The 21,569-nt window shown below is 42.3% G+C and overlaps 1 protein-coding gene across 4 annotated transcripts in view; it reads right to left on the reverse strand.

Moving 5' to 3' along the window:
* Positions 1-21,569, reverse strand: part of ARHGAP20 (Rho GTPase activating protein 20) — a 79,827-nt gene that overhangs the window by 13,192 nt on the left and 45,066 nt on the right. For all 4 annotated transcript variants that reach the window (XM_082220413.1, XM_082220415.1, XM_082220414.1 and 1 more), the window contains exons 3-8: positions 15,609-15,779; positions 7,551-7,700; positions 5,195-5,236; positions 4,682-4,766; positions 2,231-2,308; positions 1,205-1,271 (exon numbers count right to left, since the gene is read on the reverse strand). In XM_082220413.1, the coding sequence (XP_082076539.1) occupies positions 1,205-1,271; positions 2,231-2,308; positions 4,682-4,766; positions 5,195-5,236; positions 7,551-7,700; positions 15,609-15,779 (593 nt within the window). The remainder of the gene's footprint in view (positions 1-1,204; positions 1,272-2,230; positions 2,309-4,681; positions 4,767-5,194; positions 5,237-7,550; positions 7,701-15,608; positions 15,780-21,569) is intronic.

The following is a 21,569-nucleotide window of genomic DNA, read 5'->3' on the forward strand; positions in this document are numbered from 1 at the left end:
GCACAGAGAAGTACATTTCAGATCACAACAAATATGAACAGCCGAGGCACTTTATGGCTCCAAAAGGTAAAGGAGATATTCCAAAATTAATTCAAACACATCCTGCCTAATGCTGGAATAGCACGCTCGATCACTTCTGTGAAATTTTGCAGAGGATTAATCGTTTAAAATGCACTTGGAAGCTATGAAACCGGAAATCTGTTTGTGGGTGTAATGGGAGTCAGAGAACAAAGCTGAAGTAACAAGGGCCACCAATTTGGCTTCTGATCTGCGTCTGTGCAACTCCCACTGCATATCAAGTAGAGATGGAAGCAGGGCTCTGGGTAAGCTTCTAGGTGAATGTAAAAAAGGAGTATCACTTTAGTATCTGTCAGAGTTTTAACAAGAGACAATTATGTTCTAACTTTCAGGGGAAGAGATTCTGTGAACTCAACGTCCTTCCATCTGCTTTTCAAGACTGTTCCTGATATTTTGCACCAACAGATATAGAATTAAGACTACGTGCAGAATCGAAGAAGACAAATGGGTATATTTCTTGATTAAAATGTCCAGGTTATTAGTAATCTAGCAGTACTACTATTATTAAGAGCCTGTAACTACATTAGCTCTTAACCGCAAGGGTGGGGGGAGGATGCTTGGATTTCATTGGTCAATTATTTATCTTTAGTGATGTACTGGCAAACACACCACCATCCTAGACATTTTTACCTACCTAGTCTGCAGAAACAAAAAAGTGGATCTCGACCTGCATTACATCCATAGGCCTGTGCCTCCTGTAAGCTGGTTGTCATCTTCAGCTGAAAAGGACTAGCCACCCTCCCAAGGGAAGCTTTTAATGTTTGATGTATTATAGTATTTTAATATTCTTTTGGAAGCCGCCCAGAGTGGCTGGGGAAGCCCAGCCAGATGGGCGGGGTATAAATAATAAATTATTATTATTATTATTATTATTATTATTATTATTATTATTATTATTATTATTATTATTAGTTTAATGGACTGATTTCATATTTGAAATCCCAAATGGAGAACACATAAAAATTGCTGGCTCTCCACAACCAAACTTGTGCAAGTAAGGATTGGGTTTCCTTTTGGTCTTTTGTGTGTGTGTTGCTTGCTTTTTGGCTGTTGCTACATGCTCACAAGCCCTGAGGCAGGGACAGGATAGAAAAGGAACTAAAAAATAAACTTCCCAGAAACTTACCAATAAGGGGATATGGAGCATCTTCTCTACCAGAATTCACCCAAAGTTGATATTCTTTTTCAGAGCCCTTTAAAAACACAATCACACAGGTATTGCAATTTGTTGTTTGTAATTCTATATTGAAGAAAACCAAATAAAACTAAAATAAAGAAATGCAATTCCACAGTTAAAACTGCTCCTATTATACAGGGCAGTCACAGAAACTGGCACTATGCTTTGTGGTTTCCTGCTCCCAGGAGTATGGAAATATGCAGTAGAGTGGTATTAGGAGATGGGGTATTTTATGCTAGGTATTATATAGGTGAAGGAAAGAAACATTATGTCTGATGGTATCCCAATGGCTCTTGGTCTTCTTTAAATACACGTCTTGCACCAAGGATGTTACTTCAATACCATTGCAGGGTTCACTTCAGTGGCCTGCAGACCATGCAGTTTCTTCCCCACCCCCCCACCCCCAGAATCAGTGCAATTATCCTGCTATTTATACACCTGGCTCTGAAACAGAGGACCACAGCTAATGGAAGGGATTCCTACAGTGCAGGGTGTACAGCTTTGGCAATTTGTAACTCTGGCCAAAGAAGCAAAATTAAGGCAAGAGGAAGAATTCCAAATCATTTCAGGCAGAACAAATTGCTTTATCCAGACTCCAGCTACAATCTTGGTCCAGAGCCCCACACTGTAGGTTTTGTACATATTGCATGAGTTCTTGGGCCAACTGAGGCTTTAGAAGCGGGTGGCTAAGTAGAAACAAGAGCCAAACCTTCCTCTACACACAGATTCGTTAAGGCAAAGAGGTGGATTGTCTTTTCTGCTGAAAAGAGATCGGGGGGATTAAAACTCAGAAAAATAAATATATTTCCTCTGAGTCCTGTTAATGTTCATTCCCCCACCAATGATTTTTCCTGGTGGCCCAAGTTAGAGAGTGCTATAGCTTTCTACTACCTATGGGATAACGTAAGCACGCATCCGCCAATAATGCAAGTTGTTAAAGAGTACATTTTTTAAAATGACATCATGAATACTCACGTTGATTCCAAGTTGCTGCAAGGCCATGAGGACTATGTCACTTGCTGTGTCTGTGTTGTTTATGGTTAAGGTTTTTGACTGTTGGGGGAGAAAAGAGGTTGAAGAGAACATTATTACCCAAATCACAGCACTTTAAAAGTAGTTAAGTACAGCATGAAGCTTATACTTTTGCAGGAGGAAATGTTAGCTGGAATTTTGATGTAATATCTATACCCAGGAAGCACACCTGATGAAGCAATGTTTAACTTTACCATATACCTTTTCGAGGAAGGGCAGATCAAAAGTATTCTTAAATAATTATACAATATGGCTGCATGGAAACCCCACTTGTGATTAGGGAGATAGAAGAATTCCATCAGAAACTGAAACCAGAGCAGAAATTCTCACAACTTGCATGTTTGTCTGAGGTCACTAACAGAAATCATGGAAGTGAATAGGAGTGCTTGATGCAATTGTTGTTTTTTCAGTCAGCAAACATTATGTGAATAATGTTATCTTCTACATTGCTTTTGACGCTTCTCTTCCACTGAAATGCACTAAAATTAATTACATAATTAACTGCAAAAGCTTCTGCCCTAGCAGATAGTGAGAGAAATAAAGTTAAAAATGTCCACAGGACTTCTCGGTTTCAGCATCTTGCGCCAGTTTTTTCTCTGCAAAATATCAAAAACAGCCTTCTGCATGAGCCACTGAAAAATAATAAACTGACAAAAAGACTTAAGTGAAGGAGTACAAACGCAGTCTATTTTTGCCTGGGGTTATAGCTGAATGATCAGAACATAAACAAAGAGGTGGGGGGGGAATAACATTTTCCCAAAGCAATGACATCTGGCACCCAGGAGTAGGTCAGCACATTTGCATAAGGCTTGCCTTTGGCTAGAGAATATAATAAAATAATTTGTGCTGCATATGCCTCCTCCCTAACTAGCCCTTACTCTAGCATAAAATGAAACAATTCCCCAAGATCTCCAGCTGCTCTTGCAAAAAAAGGGAAGGCGAGCTTCATAGAAAGTGTTCAGATTTTTAGGAAGCTTCCATCTGCCACTCTACTGCCTTATCAGTGATATTTCTGGCACTAATGTGTTGTACTTCAAGGATGACCAGTCCAAAGGTCCCTCCAGTGACTCAGTTGTAAAGGTTCTGAACTACTGCACAATTTTCGTGCGTACACAAAACTGACAGATGCCGCTCCCCAAACATCTCAGCTGAGTTTTGTTCAAACTATCTTAAACCAGTATGATTGCCCTTTGTCTGGAGGATATGATCAGAAATACTCGCTTTGATCCTCAGTTCCTTATGGTCAATTTTATAAGGTCATGGACCACTGGTAAAATGTGACTGGATAAAATCCCAGTGCTAGAATTCAGTTCTGAGATATACAAGGAAATTTTGGGGGAACGAGGAAGCATTAGGACAATGCTCCCCAGCAGAATTCATGCAGAAGACTAGAATTTTCTGAGTACTGAGTACAGCATAGGGAAAATCTCAAAGGGCTTCTGAGATGCCTATTAGAGGTTTCCTACATATATTTGTATAGAGACGCGGGTGGTGCTGTGGGTTAAACCACAGAGCCTAGGATTTGCCGATCAGAAGGTCAGCGGTTCAAATCCCCGTGACGGGGTGAGCTCCCGTTGTTCAGCCAGAAGCGGTTTAGTCATGCTGGCCACATGATCCGGAAGCTGTCTGCGGACAAACGCCGGCTCCCTCGGCCTATAGAGCAAGATAAGCGCGCAACCCCAGAGTCAGTCACGACTGGACCTAATGGTCAGGGGTCCGTTTACCTTTACCTTACATATATTTGTAGAAACAACAACAGGCAGGATGCTGGGTTTCTCTTTGATGAACAGTCTCCAACATAGGAAATAGGAGGAGACTGAGAGGAGATATGATAGCCACCTTCAAATATCTAACTGGCTGTTACATGGAGGATGGAGGAAATTTGTTTACTCCTGCTTCAGAGGGTAGGACCCAAACCATTGGATTCAAGTTACAAGAAAAGAGATTCCAACTATACACCAGGAAGAACTTTCTGGCAGTAAGAGCTGTTCGACAGTGGTCATAAACCATGGTTTGTGAAGAAGCCAAGGTCATAAACCATGGTTTGAACTAGCCATAGTTTAAACTAACCAGAGCTCCCCCACATTTGGATGCAGTAGAGAGTTCTGATTAGTTTGAAAACAGATGCTCCTGACTGCCTCCTTGCCATCATAGCAGATGAGATGGGAGTATGGTGTTCAAACCCATGGCTTATTCATGTAATGTGAAACCATAGTCTGCAAAGAGACTGTGCTGTATTGGCTAATGGTCTTGTAAACAAACACCTAAATTTTGTACTCAGAAATAAGCGTTACACACCATGCAGCATTTGAATTTTCACAGCTGTTTGCCAAGGAACAGGCACAACGATAGCACTGACGCGCTCTTCATTCAGCGCCGCTTATGAACACTTACATATGCACAGCTTCCAATATCCTTTGCAATGATTTTCAACGGAATGCTCTTGGGATAGTCTTTTTCCTTCTCTTCCTTAATACGGCTGTCAAAGCAAGCAGAAATGGAGTTGTTTAACAAAACGGAGATTGAAACAACAGAATAATAGAAGGGAAAACATGTTATGCTGATGCTCTAAATGCGAAGAGCTCTTCTGAAACGGCTTGCCTCTAAAAAGCACCTTTAAAATGAGAAGGACCTCTTCTACACAAATAGTTTGATTATTCCCTTCAAATGGTAGATTTGGAGTCTGCAAAATTAAATCCTATTCAGTAAGAAAAGCTCCATCCAATTTTGCTATCTAAGCAACATGCCAGTTTCTCTAATCTGCTTTCACAAAACTTTTTCAATTTCTGGAGGTACAAAATGAAACTACATATCAACAAGATAGCAACAAGGAACTGTCCTAGGTTCAAAATGACAGACAAGACTTTGTATGGTCTATTTATGGATAATGTGGCAAAACAGAAATACCTTTGTAGGAAAGTAAGCCACTTCTCTTTCTGCTCGATGGAACTGAAACAAAGAAGAACAAGTTTTAAATGATAGCTATTGTCAGGGAACTGACATCAGAGCGAGAGGTGAAGGGGAGGCTCACAGATTCTGCTGGCGAAGGACCCAGCAACAGGGGGAGAAACAACTCAGTAGAGGGGGAAGCTAATCAGCGCAACACCAGGGATGAAGGGGGGCAGATGGGGGAATCGGAGAGAGGGCTCCAGGACTCTTCACTGGACGTCAGTGAGGAGAGCCCAGGTCCTCCGCTGCCCACGCCCTTCCTGCGCAGAAGACTCCCGCGCAGTGAGAGGAGGAGGAGACTGGGTGTCAAACAACTTTTATGTTGGAAGAGGTTCAAGAAACGCCCACTGACGGATTCTGCCAGCGACTGAGGCAGCCGCAATGAGCAAGGGCTGTGCAGTCAGAAAGGTTTAACAAGGCAAATTAGCCTAGAGAGGCACCAGTTTACGCACGAGTAACTCATAGCCATTACAGCTATGTACCACATTTCCCAACTTAATAAAAGCTTTAGAATCAAAATTTCAAAGTAGATCATTCCCTCCACGCCCAAGCTGAGAGCTAGCTGAGAAACTAAACTGGTTGGATGAGGCCAGCTGGTAAATGGCACCCAAAGCTGTGGCCTTAGCAAGCGACCCATCACTTCATGTACCTCTTGTCTTTGTATCTTTTCATCTCTCAGAAAGTGTTTCAAAGCCTCCCATGGATTCAGAGGATGTTAAGGGAAGCATAAATTGCTTCCACATCATGCACTTCATAAATATTTGGACTTTCCTTTACAACAACTCTTGTAAAATTCTTCAAATGCCCTCTTTACCTCCCAATGTGAATGGCTTGGCTTACATAAAATCTAAAATTCTCTTTTTAACAGAGGCCATCATATTTATAAAGTCAGACTATTTCAGAGTCAACAAAAGACAGTCAAGAAAAAGTACCTATTAAAACATGTTTTTTTCACTGACATATAAAATCAAAGCTACGCTATCACCATAAACCAGAACCTACTTACTCTAAAATTGTAAAAGTGGAGATCAGTGAGATTCCCATTAAGTAGGTTGTGGACTGCAGCATAGACAATCAAAACTTTTCTGTCAAATTTATTTGGCAAGAAATAAAAGAGTGCCACCTTATACATTATCTCTAGAACAGACATTGCCATTTATAAGCCAGGCTGCCAATCTGTTTCCAGGCTTGATTCAAGGTACGTACATAGTCCTGGCCTGGGACAGAATAGCTCAGAGAAAAAGCTTTCCACATACAAGCCTGCCCTATGCTGTCACTCATATTCCAAGCATCTTCTTAGGGGAGCCTCCTGCCCCAGTCTTCTCCAATAATGAAAGCAAAAATATAATCTTAACCTAGAATTAGAGATACCAAAGGGTATGATAAAAACTTGGATTTAACTCAATATAATTAGACTTCATTTTGCTGTTGTTAAAAATAAAGGTTTTATTATGACTGATGAAGTGGATTTCTAGAACAGAATGACAGAAGTTCACTGGATAGAATCCAACACTGCACAACTGTATCTCCCACTCATGAAATGGGACTTCACCTTCCTATGTTTGCCCTGAAGACCTCTGCACACCCTAAATTCTGCTCCATAACCCTTCAGAGCAGATTTTTGAGGTGAAGTCCATTCCATAAGGAGAAATTCATTTCCTTCAGGCATGGACAGTAATTGATACTAGTACCTGAAGGGGTCCAACCTATCTTATGTCTTCTCATTTCTCTTGCCCTTCTTGGCTGTTAAAAGTGAATCGGGGGGACTGGCCAACTGGCTCAACTGTTTCCCTTTTCTGCTCTATATCCATTGCGGGGACCACCAGGAGGACCTCAATAGCATCCCTCTACCCAGAAATTCTGGAAACTGAAGCTCTGTGACGGTGACGACAGATCTCTAACAAAAATCTCAACAGCCTTATCAAAATGGCAATTTCCAGAGTCTTTTGAGAGAAGCCATGACAGTCAAACTGTAAAGGCAGAAGGTCTATACCACAAATGCACCACAAAAACCATGAGAAAAGTAAGTATGACTTGCATGTATGTAAATTATAATTTCATGTGCATTTGAAGAACTGCCACAAAACTGTTACTTTGAAAAGCAAGACCCGGAGGAGTCCACTCATTCCAAGCTGCAGAAGGAATCATGATTCGGCACCAACTTCATTTGCGCTGTGAAGGGTCTCTCATTGAGGTAATTCATTAAAAAAGGGCACTGGGTATTTTCAACTCTTGGTCATTCATGAACTTTAACACTGTTGGATGAATGCAGGCAGGAAGGGGGGGGGCAACCAATGCAAATAGTCTCTCATACCTGAAGCTGGCAACACAGTTGGTGGTGGGCCATCCTAAAACAAAAGACTTCTCCAGGTCAGTGCTACCCTCACAGACCTCTTCCAGGCAAGAAGCTGTCCACATGTCACAGAGACGCGCCTGGCTCTTCAGTTTGAAATGCAAGTGTGACCTGTAATTAAAAGAAGCCTGTTAGAGTACATCCCTGGCAACTGAAGGTTAGAAATAACGATGAAACAGGCACATTTCAGCCAGCGCAAAACTATAAAAACAATGGACTCTGTTAGAACCACACACAGGACTTGCAACTGACACAGCCCTGGAGGCAAAAAGGGTGAACTAACAAATGATCACCAATTCAAAAATGGGCTTCGTTGGACCTGACCAAGTTCTGTAGTGAAACAAAGACTGCTGCCAAATGATGTGTTTCAAGAAAAACAGTGAATCCAGGAGTATATATCTGCCCTTACAAGTGGAAACAAGGGTAATCTCAACGCCATGTCAAGAAAGGTCAGAGAATGTTCTGATGCCACTTTGGTATTCAAGCCACTTCGAGTCATTTGGTACAAAAGCAGCTCATTAATATAAATAAAAACGAAAATGAACACACTTGCTGACCTCAGGCTCTCTGTTGTGTGTGAAGCCTGGTGTGGAAGCATAAAAAGGCTGACATAGGAAGTATGGGGAAGGTCACATGTACTTGGCCTTTCCCTCAACTCTTGTCAGAAGTGCATCAATGGGACAAGCGGGCTTACCAGACACGGAAGAGACGCCTGACTTGAGCATTTCACAATTTTGCTGACTATTACTGCTTTGTGTGGTTTTGCTGCTGATATTAGTATTGATATTTCTAATTTGCCTTGCTTTTGGTTGGTTATATTGTGTTTTTATACTGCAACCCACTTTAGACATCTTCGCTTTTATATATGCAGGCCCCATCAACCAAAATGCTTATGGGAGAGTTCCTATCAGCTTTGCATTAGGAGTTCAGAGAAGACCTAACTTCCAGTGGGTGTTCAAATAGCCTTCTTTAGCAGTCACTTCTGTCTGGAAGTGTTTGACTTATTGTTATCTGATGTATTAGAAACTGAGAGCATGCCTTAATCCCCCCATACCATACACACACATACCAGTCATTCTCATTATAAGGTGCTGTAGCTGATCTCTATCACAGGGTAAGGAAGATCTCACATTCAAATAAATGTGGTATCTCTCCATGTTCTCGTTATGGGGAAGGTACACATGAACCTTAGTTCCACATTCCCAGTCTCATTTCAAAGGCTAAGCAAGGGCAGAACAAGCCCTGGGAGGGATAGGCAAAGCGGAATTCCTTCTTCGGTATTAGTCTAATTTGCAGTACAAACAACATAGGACACATTCAGCAATCTAGATCTCCAATGTGAAAGCACTTGACCCTTGTGGATTTCAAAGGACTGACCTACATTTATGATGCTCTTACTTTTCCAAAGCTTTTAATATCTCGTCTGTTAACAGCTGTGGCTGGATGCTGTGCCGCAGAGGAACTGGCAACAATTCAAATATCCACAGATGTAAACATAGCTCTGGACACAACTCACTGGGAAGAGCCTCCAATGCAAACCTCACCGAAATGAACAGGAGATGGGCAAGATCACAGCCGTTCCATTAGACAATTCTCTCAAGTTCCATTGATGTTTCCCCAGGCATTCTAGGTAGACAGTGCCTTCTGAGAATCATTCTTCTGTACTCGCTATCATAGCTCCTGCTCCTAGTTCAGCATTTAATGTTGAAATTCTCAGGGGTTAATGTGATGCAGAAAATGGCAGTGTAAATCAGCAGGAGTATAGAGCATTCCTCCCAATGAGAAATGATTACAACACTGGGAGATATTTTGGTTTTTTTAAAAGGTAAGTAAGTGGGAGATACATATATGGTTTGGAAAAACTAGATAAACAAAAGTTTATCTTCTTCTCTCATGGTATGGGAACCCAGGGCATCCAATGAAACTGAATGTTGGGACTAAGATAAGGTGCCACAAGACTTTGGTCACATCCACACCAAACCTCCCTTCTGCTATCTCAGTTTCAGATATTTCATTTCTGGGAAATGTTATATTCTTATGGCTAACCTTTTTTTCCTGGCAGGGATCTTCCCAGGAAAATCTGAGATACACAGCTTTTCCTCATCATTTTAGCCCCATGCCAGGAAAAGCTTCATTTTATCTGTTAAATTTCCACATACTGAGCAGCCATTAAAGCCACAGAAGCAATATCCAAAAAGTTGGCAGCTATAAAGTTCTCTTGAACACAGAACGCCAAGCCGACAATTAATTGTCTAATTAAACAATTAAAAGCAGCTCAGTTCTTTGTTGAAACCACTTCAATACAAATTGCCTGAATCAACAACAGTACAGAGGTGGTTTACAATAATGGAGTGGGTACTAATGGCCATCTCCTAGGAGCCAACCTCGAATAAAATCTGAATATGAACAGACATTTCAAATCCACTAAGTAAACCTCCTACCCCTCTTTTTTTGCAACCAATCACAATGTGAAGGGGAAAGCAAAATGTAGCTATGTTGCTCTGTTTAAAATATCCTTCCAAATCTTCTGTTGGGAAATGCCCTTATTAGGAACAAGCAGAATGTCACAAAATTGTGGAAAGATTTGAGTTCTTAGAACTCTTAACCAGGCAAGATGCTACACAGGAAGGAAAAATAAAGTATAAAAATCAAGTAGGATGTTGTTGTCATGAGATCAGCTTGTAGACAAAGTTCCAAGATGCAAAGTGCGAGTTGAGTAAGTTCCTCCCAGGTGCTATAGATACCACATTACACACCTAGGACTCTGGGCTAAAGCAACAAGAGCTGCTCCCAATTTCTGATACTATAAAATAATAATAATAATATAATAATAATAATTTATTATTTGTACCCCGCCCATCTGGCTGGGTTTCCCCAGCCACTCTGGGCGGCTTCCACAGAAACCAAAAAACACTAAAATATCATACATTAAAAGCTTCCCTGAATAGGGCCGCCTTAAGATGTCTTCTGAATGTCAGGTAGTTGTCCATCACCTTGACATCCAATGGGAGGGCATTCCACAGGGCGGGGGCCACCACCGAAAAGGCCCTCTGCCTGGTTCCCTGTAGCTTCGCTTCTCGTAATGAGGGAACCGCCAGAAGGCCCTCGGCGCTGGACCTCAGTGTCCGGGCAGAACGATAGGGCAGAATCTTGCTTTTAACCCAGATCTGTCCCATGCTCAATTGGTAATTTACTTTTAATGAGCATAATTCAAATGAACATTACTCTAATTCCTATGGAAATAGCATATTTAGACTAGTGCTTCCAAGAGTTTCTTTAATTGCCTCTGTCCACTGTCTCACGCGTATCATTACCTCAGTTCCCCCTGCCATATCCATGTTAGCCGCTTTGAGACTCCTGAAGGGGAGTGAAAGGCGGGATATCAAATCCAAACTCTTCTTCTTCTTCAGTTATAGCCCCATCTTTGTGGTGACCGTGTCTGTGAAATGCCCTAATTCACCAAAACTTATGTTCTTGCTTCCTCAGCACAGTCAAATCAGTTGTGTTCTAGACAGTAACTGTTCTGGTTGATGCTCCCATTTCTATAGCCCTCTTCAGAAATCACACCCATATGTTTGACCAGTCTGAGAGGGGGTATTACTGACTGACCCTACCCTCTGGCACCTGTACATATAGCACACCTGTAGCAAAAAAAGACTTTACAGCTGAACACACAAGGGTGCCATGTGATAATGAACTGTGAAATGGCTCCTAATCATGTGATTTTTTTAAAAACAATAATAATAATATATGTTTTATTGGTTTTAAAAACTGTGTAACCTAAGTAATCAACAGAAAATAAAAACAAAAAGAAATATACCGTATTTTTCGCCCTATAGGACGCACCGTCCCATAAGGCGCACCTAGTTTTTTTGGGGGGGAAATAAAGGGGGGGGAATTATTTCCCCCCTAGGCATGCAAGCAACTCTCTGCAAGCTGCGGGAGCCCAGCGCAGGGCTCCCGCGCCTTGCCGAGAGCTGCGCTCAGTGCGCCCAGCCTTCGGAATGCAGGCAAGTCTCCACAAGGCACGGGAGCCCAGCGCGGGCTCCCATGGCTTACGGAGATCTGCGCGAAGCCTGGAGAGCGAGAGGGGTTGGTGTGCATCGACCCCTCTCGCTCTCCAGGCTTCAGCGAAAGCCTGCATTCGCCCCATAGGATGCACACACATTTCCCCTTCATTTTTGGAGGGGGAAAAGTGCATCCTATGGGGCGAAAAATATGATAAACAAACATTCATTCCATAGTTGGTGCTTGTTGTATGTAACAATTTGTAGTTGGATTCAACAGGACCTCCGGTCCCCACATTGTGGTTCCCAGATTACATTCTTTATCTGCACACTAAACTTTTGTCTCCTCTAGGTTGTTTCAATTACATTAATTTTATAAGATTCTCCTATTACATGCAGAAAGTCAATCCAGACCTGCCAGTCTAATTTGGATGGGATAGCTTCTCCTTTCCAACCTTTTGCCATGAAAATTCTGGCTGCTACTGTAGCATACATGAAAATTCTCCTGAATTTCTTTGAGATTTCATTACTCATTATTCCTAGCTGGAAGGCTTCAGGCTTCTTGGGAAAAGAGCATTTAAACATTTTTTTTTTAAGTTTGTTATAGATCATGTCCCAAAAAAATTCTCTGATCTTTTTATAGTTCCACCACATGTGGAGCAATGTGCCTTCCACCTCCCTGCATTTCCAACAGGTGTTTCACCTAGATCTGAACATTTTGGCCAGTTTGACAGGTGTTAAATACCACCTATAGAGCATTTTCATGCAGTTCTCTTTTAAATCATAGCATGCCGCAATTTTTTTATCTTCCCTCCAAAGCCTCTCCCAGATCATGTGAATTTTTCACATATACAGCTTCTCCGCTACAGATGTTCAGGCTTCATATTCAGATGCCAGAAAGAGGGGCTAATTTGTGTATTGATGGAATCCATGAGGTGTTATTTCTGAAGTGGGATTACCGTATTTTTCGCTGTATAACACGCACCTGACCATAACACGCATGTAGTTTTTAGAGGAGGAAAATCCGTAGGCATGCCACCCGTAGGCATTCCCTCCATAACACGCACAGACATTTCCCCTTACTTTTTAGGAGGAAAAAAGTGAGTGTTATGGTGCAAAAAATACGGTAAGTCTACACTCATTCTTGAACTTTTCCTCCCATATCTTTGCCAGATATGCAAATGGCCAGAACCGAAGGTGAAGTTATGGCTGCCAACATCACAAAGGCCCTCAAGTTTCCTGTAAGCAGGGGAAAGCAATTGCCATTTCCTTATGCACTACATACAGGTGAGGAACATCTGAACTTCTAGATGAAAAGTTCCCCAAACACATTATTTATCTTAATGTACCCCTCTTGTGTGCTTTAACACAGCAGTTTGCAAGGAGAATGCTGACACACAGACTCAGAGGTATGGATTGTAACATAAAAATACTAAGATCTAATGTAGTGGATTAGAATGTAAAAACAAGATAGCAAAAGAAATAAGAGGAAGCAATTCTGCATTTATGAGTAAACATATATAGAACTGTTCCGCCTGAAATTAATTAAAATTTGCACAGAAGCAATATGGGAGTCTGGTATTCTGATAAACATCAACAGTTACTTTGTCATGGAGATGCAGATTTTTCCCGTCAGAATTTCTTTCTTTGAGGCACATAAGTCACCATACCCCCCAAGAACCAAGTCATGTAACTCCTGTCACTTCTGAGTACACAATCAGAGCCAGCCTTTGATTATATATCCTGTGTATCAGCAACAGAACTGGCAATCGCCTTTTTAATTAACACCTTGCTCTCTTCACTTCTTGGCTTTCAAAAACGTTAAGAGTGCCTCAGCACATCAGCTGTGCCAGGCAGTCTGTCAATCAAAGCCACTTGGGTGTGAACATGAAAAATACAGGATATGATGTCCGTATTCCTTTATCACCACTTTTGACCATCAAGGATGCATTGGGTGAACCTATCTGTGACGGTATCAGGGCTACATGCAATGTTTTCCATAGATTAACTAGTTACCTTATTTTTTCGTGTATTAGACGAGGTTTTTTTACCTCAAAATAAAGTAAAAAAATGGGGGAGGTCATCTTATACATGGGTAGTTGCCTCCGCAAGCAGGATCTAGCGAATGGGTGAGTGAATGGTGTCTGCTACAAGGGCTGCTTTTCTATTGGCTGCTGCTTTATCAATCGGGTGGATTTATTTGTGGATGTGTCAAGGGCTGCTTTGGATTGGCTGCTGCTTTGTCAAATGGATGGGTTATTAGCTTGCATTGCTTGCGATTGTTAGCGTATGCCAGTTGGGTGACATTTGGTTTGGCACCCCCCCCCCCAAATTGCTCATTTTCTTAAATGTGAGCCCCCCAAAATAGGGGGCGTCTAATACATGGGGGCGTCTTATAGACGAAAAGTTTGGTATTTGATGTTTCCTTTCTTAAAGTACCAACCTATTTCCCCTCCTTGTCTCCTTCTTCATATTTCTAATAAAATCCTTCTTTAATTTGGCTTTGGGATTCAGAGTTCATTTGCAACAAGTTCAAACGGCTGTAAGGAAATCTATCTAGTTCTTAATAATGAGTGGTTTAAAAAAAAAGAGAGCTCCTATCGATAACTATCTCATAAACAGATTTATTGAAGTGAGTAGTATTCATATAAACTTTACTAGAGCAGACCCACTAAAAGTAATGGATGTAACTTAGTCATGTTCATTCATTTGAATGGGTCTGCTCTGAATAAAACTTCATTCAATACCACTCTCTGCTTTGTTATCACGAATACACTCTTTTGCTTTAATGATCTTGCATTAGCAAGACCTGTTTGGAAGATGCTCCGAAACAGAAGGTGAGAGCACCGAGGAGTCTGGGTAAGCCGTCTGTGTGCAGTCAGGCTTGACACTGAGCTTGGATTATTCACTCAGCCATACACAAATTAAATCAAATTTACAAGCTGGAGCTCTAGCATTCCAGCCTCCTGTAGTGCTTGTGGTTTCAGGCAATCCTTGGGGGTTCTTTCACATGTGATTATATGCGAGGAAGAAGCTAAGAAGGAAAAAGCCTGATGTCGTATAGTAAGTGTTGCACTGCCTTCCCCAATTTGGTGTATTCCCATCGTCCATGGTGGAAGTGAAAAACATCTGGAGGGCACACGGTTGGGAAAGTTTGGTATAGTAGGTAGGACCATCATTGGTTTATTTAGATACCACTTTTTTGCCTCCAAAGCAGTGAACAGATTAATACAAAAAAATACAACAAAACTACCGTAAGTACAGATACAATTGCACAATTAATAAATACAATGAAATCATAAAATAGCAAACGCCCAGGCCCACCATGAAAGGGCTTCCATGGGCTGCATTCATGCACTCGCCACCAGTGCAACTGCCCAAGCAATAAACTTCTTCCCTGGAAACAGCTACAGTTGCGGCTAAGTTCTTACAAGAAGATGGGAGGTGATATGAAATGCAATGCTGCAACTGACTCCTGAACTACAGTTATGCCTTCATTAGCCCAAAGTCACAGAGTGATTGGGTTTCCAAGGTGCTAAAAATGCGTGCTTAAATTAGGGATCAGAGTTCTCAGCAAAGCAGGGTTGTTCTCACATTTTTAAAATAATTATTAGATGATATTTGCATTTGCAGTAACTAAAAAACTGTACAGGGCCCTATTGCAACAACAAATGAGCTGGTCGTTCCTCTGTTACACGTGGATTTGTTTGTGAAAGCTTTAAATAACAATGCTCAAAAGTGACACGTTAAGCAAGTTAAATAAAAGGGCTCCATTTAAGTGCCATGTGCAAAAAGTACACTCTTATTAATAGAACTGGACACACTTTTTACTTCCAAGTCAACAGTGGCTGTAGCTATCCCCATGTATTAGGTGAAATAAATCTGGCTAAAGAAATAGTAATAACCAGGTAACTACAGGAATGTTCTGAGCTTCAAACCCCAGAACAGTAGTTTGTAAAGAAAGAAAATTATCAGGAATCACAGAGAGTCCTTTCTTCAGTACTGGACCTACTTGGGTTTGGCAACCACAAGAATATCTGTAAAGAGGAAAAGGTGTCGTTCCTGGGTCTGCAGGCCCGTCTTCAGCTGCACATGTCCATCCATAAGGAATGTTCTGCTGGGACAAAGGAAGGACTGCACCAGCGGACATGTCTCTGGACTGATGGGAGAGAAGCAACTTTCCCTGTAGCAAATGTGAAAGGAAGACAGTGTGAGCTGAACCAAAGAATCCACATGCCATCCTTGTCCACACAGCAATATGAATGAAGAAACCATTTCAAATTGGAAATCCAGCTGAGAACCAAACAAGTTTCATGTACTCAGAACAGAGGTGAAATTCAGGGAACATTTCAGGGATCAGAACAGGATTTCCTCCAAACTCTGACAAAAAAACCACCAAATCTTTGAAAGTGGTTACACTCAGAACCTACTTAGAAAAAAAAACCCACAAACTCTTATTTGAATACCAGTGACACCCCACACAACACCCTCCAGTGTTAATTTCACCATCAAAATTTACTAAATTCCAATTCTTGAGTTTTATCCAAGTTTTGATTTACCGTATTTTTTGCCCTATAGGATGCACTTTTCCCCCTTCAAAAATGAAGGGGAAATGTGTGTGCGTCCTATGGAGCGAGTGCAGGCTTTCGCTGAAGCTTGGAGAGTGAGAGGGGTTGGTGCGCACTGACCCCACTCGCTCTCCAGGCTTCGCGCAGCTCTCTGCAAGGCGCAGGAGCCCGGCGCCAGGCTCCCGCGGCTTGCGGAGAGTTGCCTGTTCTGGGGGCTGGGGTCGGGGGAAGCTCGGGCTCCTCCCCCCCAGCCCCGTGCCTGGGGAAAAAAATAATTTCCCCCCTTTATTTCCCCCCAAAAAAACTAGGTGCGCCTTATGGGATGGTGCGTCCTATAGGGCGAAAAATATGGTAGTTGCTGGTATCATAGATGTGTGGGGCAATATTTATTTTATCTTTGGGAAAACCCAGCTTTGTCCCCAGCTTTCCTTTACCCAGATTTTTACACACACACACACCCTTCTGCATCTGGCTGTGCACACAGTTTCCCAGAAACCTCCATCCTTCCCCACCCAATCCTATTTACTGGGAACAACAACAATCGAAACAGCTGACCACCCAAAGAACTTTGCAGGAACGTTCCCTGAGTGGAGAGACTCGTGCTGTGTCTGGATGCTTCTTGGCTTCACCATCCTGGTGTTTGCTATGGCCCTTGCTGAGTGCAGCTGGATTATTCAGAGGTGTCTAATGACAATGCTGACTTGGGAGACCCTAACAGCTGGTGCTGAGAGGACACAAACTACAACCACAGGGAGGATGCAGATAGCTGCTGCCTGACTGTGAGAATCCAGCCTTATCATTTGTTTGTTGGGTCAAAAATGCTGTCTTTTATTATTTCTTAAGTCTGGTGAATATTTTCCAGTTTGGATCAGATCTGCCATTTTTAACCACTCTGCAAAATTGACAAAACCCTTCTCTCCATATACCACAGGCCCCCTTCTCTTCAAGAAGAAGAACAGTGAATCAAGAAACCCTGTCCCAATCTGAGTACTTGTCATTATCTTATTCCACCCCATGATATTAATCTAAATCAGGGATAGGCAACCAAGGTGCCCGCCGGATTTTGTGAGACTCCCAGCCAGCCAGCATAGTCAATCATCAGGAATAACCGTGCCGCCACAAAGCTGCTCAGGAAATTTTCCCCTGCCCCCACCTGGCTAGAGAGAGTGGGTGGGATAGAAGGAAGAGTGGGGATGACAAGAGAAAGAGCAGAAAGGAGAAGAAAGTAGGAGAGGGAAAAGAAAAGGGGGCGGGGAACAGTTACGCAAAAAAAAGGAGTTCGCTCAGAGCTCTCATAAACCTGACCATTCCACTCATGAAGCAGGGCTGGTCTGGGGAGAGTGGAGTGGTCCCTCGCCCAGGGTGGATCATGGATGTAGATAAGGCTAGCTGGTGGGAGAGGCACTCTTAGTCTCAAACCTGGGGAATGAAGATTGTAATCCAGGCACATCTGAAATGCCACAGGTTTCCTACGCCTGACCTAAACAATGAAAAGTAGACCTGTTGTCACCACTAGTGCCCATTAATGGATAGGATGTGCAGCCCTTAGACTAAACAAAGGTTATAAATGATGTGCAATTCATCAAGTGTGACTAAAACACTACAGATCACATCTTGAGACAACTTTTGAATTTGGATGGTGCAACCCCCTTCCATTACCACATTATTTTCCTGGAAGGCCTCTGCACCTTGAAGGCCTCTATGACAACGAGTCAATAGGTGAAGCACCAGAATACTATAATGCAGCGTTCAAACTGTGTTCTAGGAAACACTGGGGTTCCTTCCATACTTAGCTGGGTTCCTTCAGTGGGAAGATCAGTAACAATGAATAAGATTGCCCATCACTAGTGACCTTCCTGTTTGCAAGTGAATATGAGGTGTGTTCTAGGTTGCTTGTTCAGGTCATGTAAATCAACAGGGAGGCCCAGAAGAGCGAGCCCCGCATTAACTGTGTATGTAACCTTATAACATCCCCCGAATCCTCTGCAACACACTAGCATTCCACAGCAGATGTTCAAAGGTTTTTTGACAAAGTCGTATGGAAATGGAACCCTGAAGCTAAAGTGTAAAGGAAATGGCATCTGTTGAATTCTTGCTTGGCATTCTGCTGTTAAAGAGCTACAGCAGGAAAACTAGAAATAAATAGCAGTCCTTCAAGCAAGCTCAAGTAGAAAAAAGTACCCATTTCTGAAGACATAGGGATATTACTTCAAAAACAGGGAGAACCTTCAATTTATCATCTTTTTTCTTTTCTTCATTTTTTAAAAAAGATAGTAAATGCACAAAGAATTTTGTCTACTCTTCTTTGCTTCGTGCATTTGGGTCATACCAGGGTACTGAACTCCGATTATTAAGATAATGGGGATTTCAGCATTTATGGAAACTTATTCAAGAATTATTTTTTGTGGTACACTTTGGTTGCACAATGTGTTTGGGATTTTCGGTCTCATTTCGATATTTGCCTGGCAAGTCTCCCATGTTATGTACAAAAGCAAGAAGAAATCATTAAAGCTTCAAATTTCACATGCTAAACTGGATGGTGTGATACTGTCTGAACAGTGTGCTCAAACTGGGAGGTGAGAGACAAGCAGAAGAAAGGGTAGTTGAGGTGAGGTGAACAATTTTGAAAGCCTTTATTACTAAGAAATCCTGTAACAGCCAAGGTTCAGGACGTTCACAAATAGTAACTGTAACCCCAGTGGGATAATAAGCAATTTCTCCTTTTTTAATTCTTGCATTATTATCCAGAAGGGCAAATATGCATAAAGAGGCTTTTCAGGTGCAGTGTGAAGAATGCAGCAAGTGTAGAAAGGCCCCATCTGCAGTATTCATTTAAAGCAGTATAACATCACTTTAAACAGTCATAGCTACCCGCAAAGGATCCGTAGAACTGTAACCTGTTAAGGGTGCTGAGAGTTGTTAAAAGACTAGTCCCATCACAGAGCTGCAATTCCTAGAATTCCCTGGGAAGTGAGATTAACTGCTAAACCACTGCTTTAAATGGGGCCAAAGGGTGTGCGCAGTTTTTGAGAGCTACTTTATTAAAGCCAAAGTAACATGCAATAAAAAAGCAAAGTCAAAGGGTTAAAGCTTCAATCAAGTGTACTGTGGAACTTTTGACGGAGAAATATTACGCACCAAAGGGTGTAAAGAAACAAAGCTCTTCTCTCTCTTTTCAAACTATTTGTTTTTACTTTATTCATAAAATAAGAAAATGGACAGAAATGCCACCAGCTGAGGACCCCCACCACCACGTTCCAGGCATGTGCAGATAATACCATTTACAAAAATAAAATAAAATCCTCCAAAATAAATAGTAATGTAAACAGGGAGGAATTGAGAAGCCTGCTCTCATCCCTCATTTTGATATCAACTCATACGAAGTAAAACATTCAGAACATATTTGCTTGAACTAAAGCCAAACCATTTAGAATGTACATAAACAGAAGCATATTTACTAGACCCTAAGATAAAATCATGCTGAAGTTTCTGTATACTTAAGGGGGACGGGGGAAGCAACCAAGCCAATATGCCAGACGGGCTTGGCTCCTACCAACTTTGACTTGATCGGCAATCTTCTCCATCAACAAAATAAATCATACAATATCCTAAGGACGTAAGAAAAGCCCGGGTATATCAGGCCAAAGTCCCGTATCCTGTTCCTTATGGTAGCTAATTAGACACCTATCTATGAGAAGCCCACAAGCAGGGAGTGAGGGCAGCAGCCCTCTTCCACTTCCAGTGCTTTGTCTACACCAGGCATCCCCAAACCCGGCCCTCCAGCTGTTTTGGGGCTACAATTCCCATCATCCCTGGTCCTGATCCTGGAGGAGGTGTAAGCTCACAGGCTGAGGTAAGTGGCTGAGTGAGTCACTGAAGAGCCATTTTCCGTTTCCACCACCCACTGGGGACCCAACAGCAAGCAAGTTGGAGAGCATCAGCAGGCATCAGGGTGGACTGTTATCAAAGGTCACTTCCAAGTAATTCTATTGGGTTGACATAAGGGAAAGGGGCACATCCTGTGTTTTTATCCTGAGCTTTTGGGACTTGCCTAGGGTCCCAAAAGGTGTAGGGAAAGGGTGTTAGATTCTTTATCGTTAGTATTTTAAGTATTCTTTCTTATAAACTATTGATACTTAGAGTATTCTTATTTTTTTAAAAAAAAACAAAGAGAAACAAAGGTTTTGTCATTAAATCACATTATTTGTTCACCCAGAACCCCTGAATTTTTAGTGTTCTCTGTGTGTGTGTGCGCGCGCATGTGTGCGCGCCACCCATCAAGAAGTCTGGCATCAAGGCCAGCTGCTCTCTCTTCTCGTTTCTGGGGCGGCAGCAGTGAAAGCAGAGCAGGAAGATGGCAAAGGTTCTACCTGCTCTGCTGCTGCTGCTGCTGCTGCTGCTGCTGCATCACCAAGCCAGTCAACTCTGAATGACCTTTTCCTGAAATTTAAAGAACCCTATAACTGCTTGGTTATATTTTTAAAATAGCAGCTGCCAGCCTTGGAACTGAACCAAGGACCACCCTAGCACTTGACGCACCTGGATACTATCCACAATTCAGACATACAATCTAGCTCCAGGGCAGCACAGCAGATGGCCAGCAGAAAGTCACTGACAGAAACCCAGAGGGTGGTGACTGAGGTCCAAACTACACCTGTGCTTAATAAGTAGCAGGGAGCTTTGTACAGTGGTGCCCCGCAAGACGAAATTAATTCGTTCCGCAATTTTTGCCGTCTAACGAATTTTTCTTCTTGCGAAGCACGGTTTAAACGGTTTAACAAAGTCGCAAGACGTTTTCGTCTTGCGAAGCAAGCGCATAGGGGAATTCGTCTTGCGAGGCAAATCGCGAATGAAAAAACCTTTCGTCTAGCGAGTTTTTTGTCTTGCGAGGCATTCGTCTTGCGGGGCACCACTGTATATTGTTTTCCCTTGACTACAGGGACAAGGGACCCAGATATCTTTGCAAAGTCCATGCTCACTGTAGAGGACAATTCTCTCTTTATCCCCAAGCGACCAGCCTGGGAATTTCCCAAAGGCTGGCCACCAAGCCCAGCACTGCTTCCCCAAGATCAGGGCCTGTTGTGATGGGTCAAAACCACTGCCTACCCCAGGACTTGGTAAGCAGACAAAATGGAGATTAGCCACACAGTCTGGAGGGTTTTTTTTGGGGGGGGGGGGATCCCCGTTGGTATCAGTTTTTCCTAATTTTCCTAGCCCTATATGTGAGGAGAGCAATCTCCATTCTGCTATCAGCAGGGAATTACAAGATAAGATAATAAAATTATAGAGTTGGAAATCATCTAGTGCAACCCTCTGCAATGCAGGGATATGCAGCTGTCCCACGCAGGGATCAAACCTGCAACCTTGGTGTTATCAATACCATGCTCTAACCAACGGAGCTATAT

Source organism: Podarcis vaucheri (assembly GCF_965113315.1).
Source record: "Podarcis vaucheri genome assembly, chromosome: 4".
NCBI lineage: Eukaryota > Metazoa > Chordata > Lepidosauria > Squamata > Lacertidae > Podarcis > Podarcis vaucheri.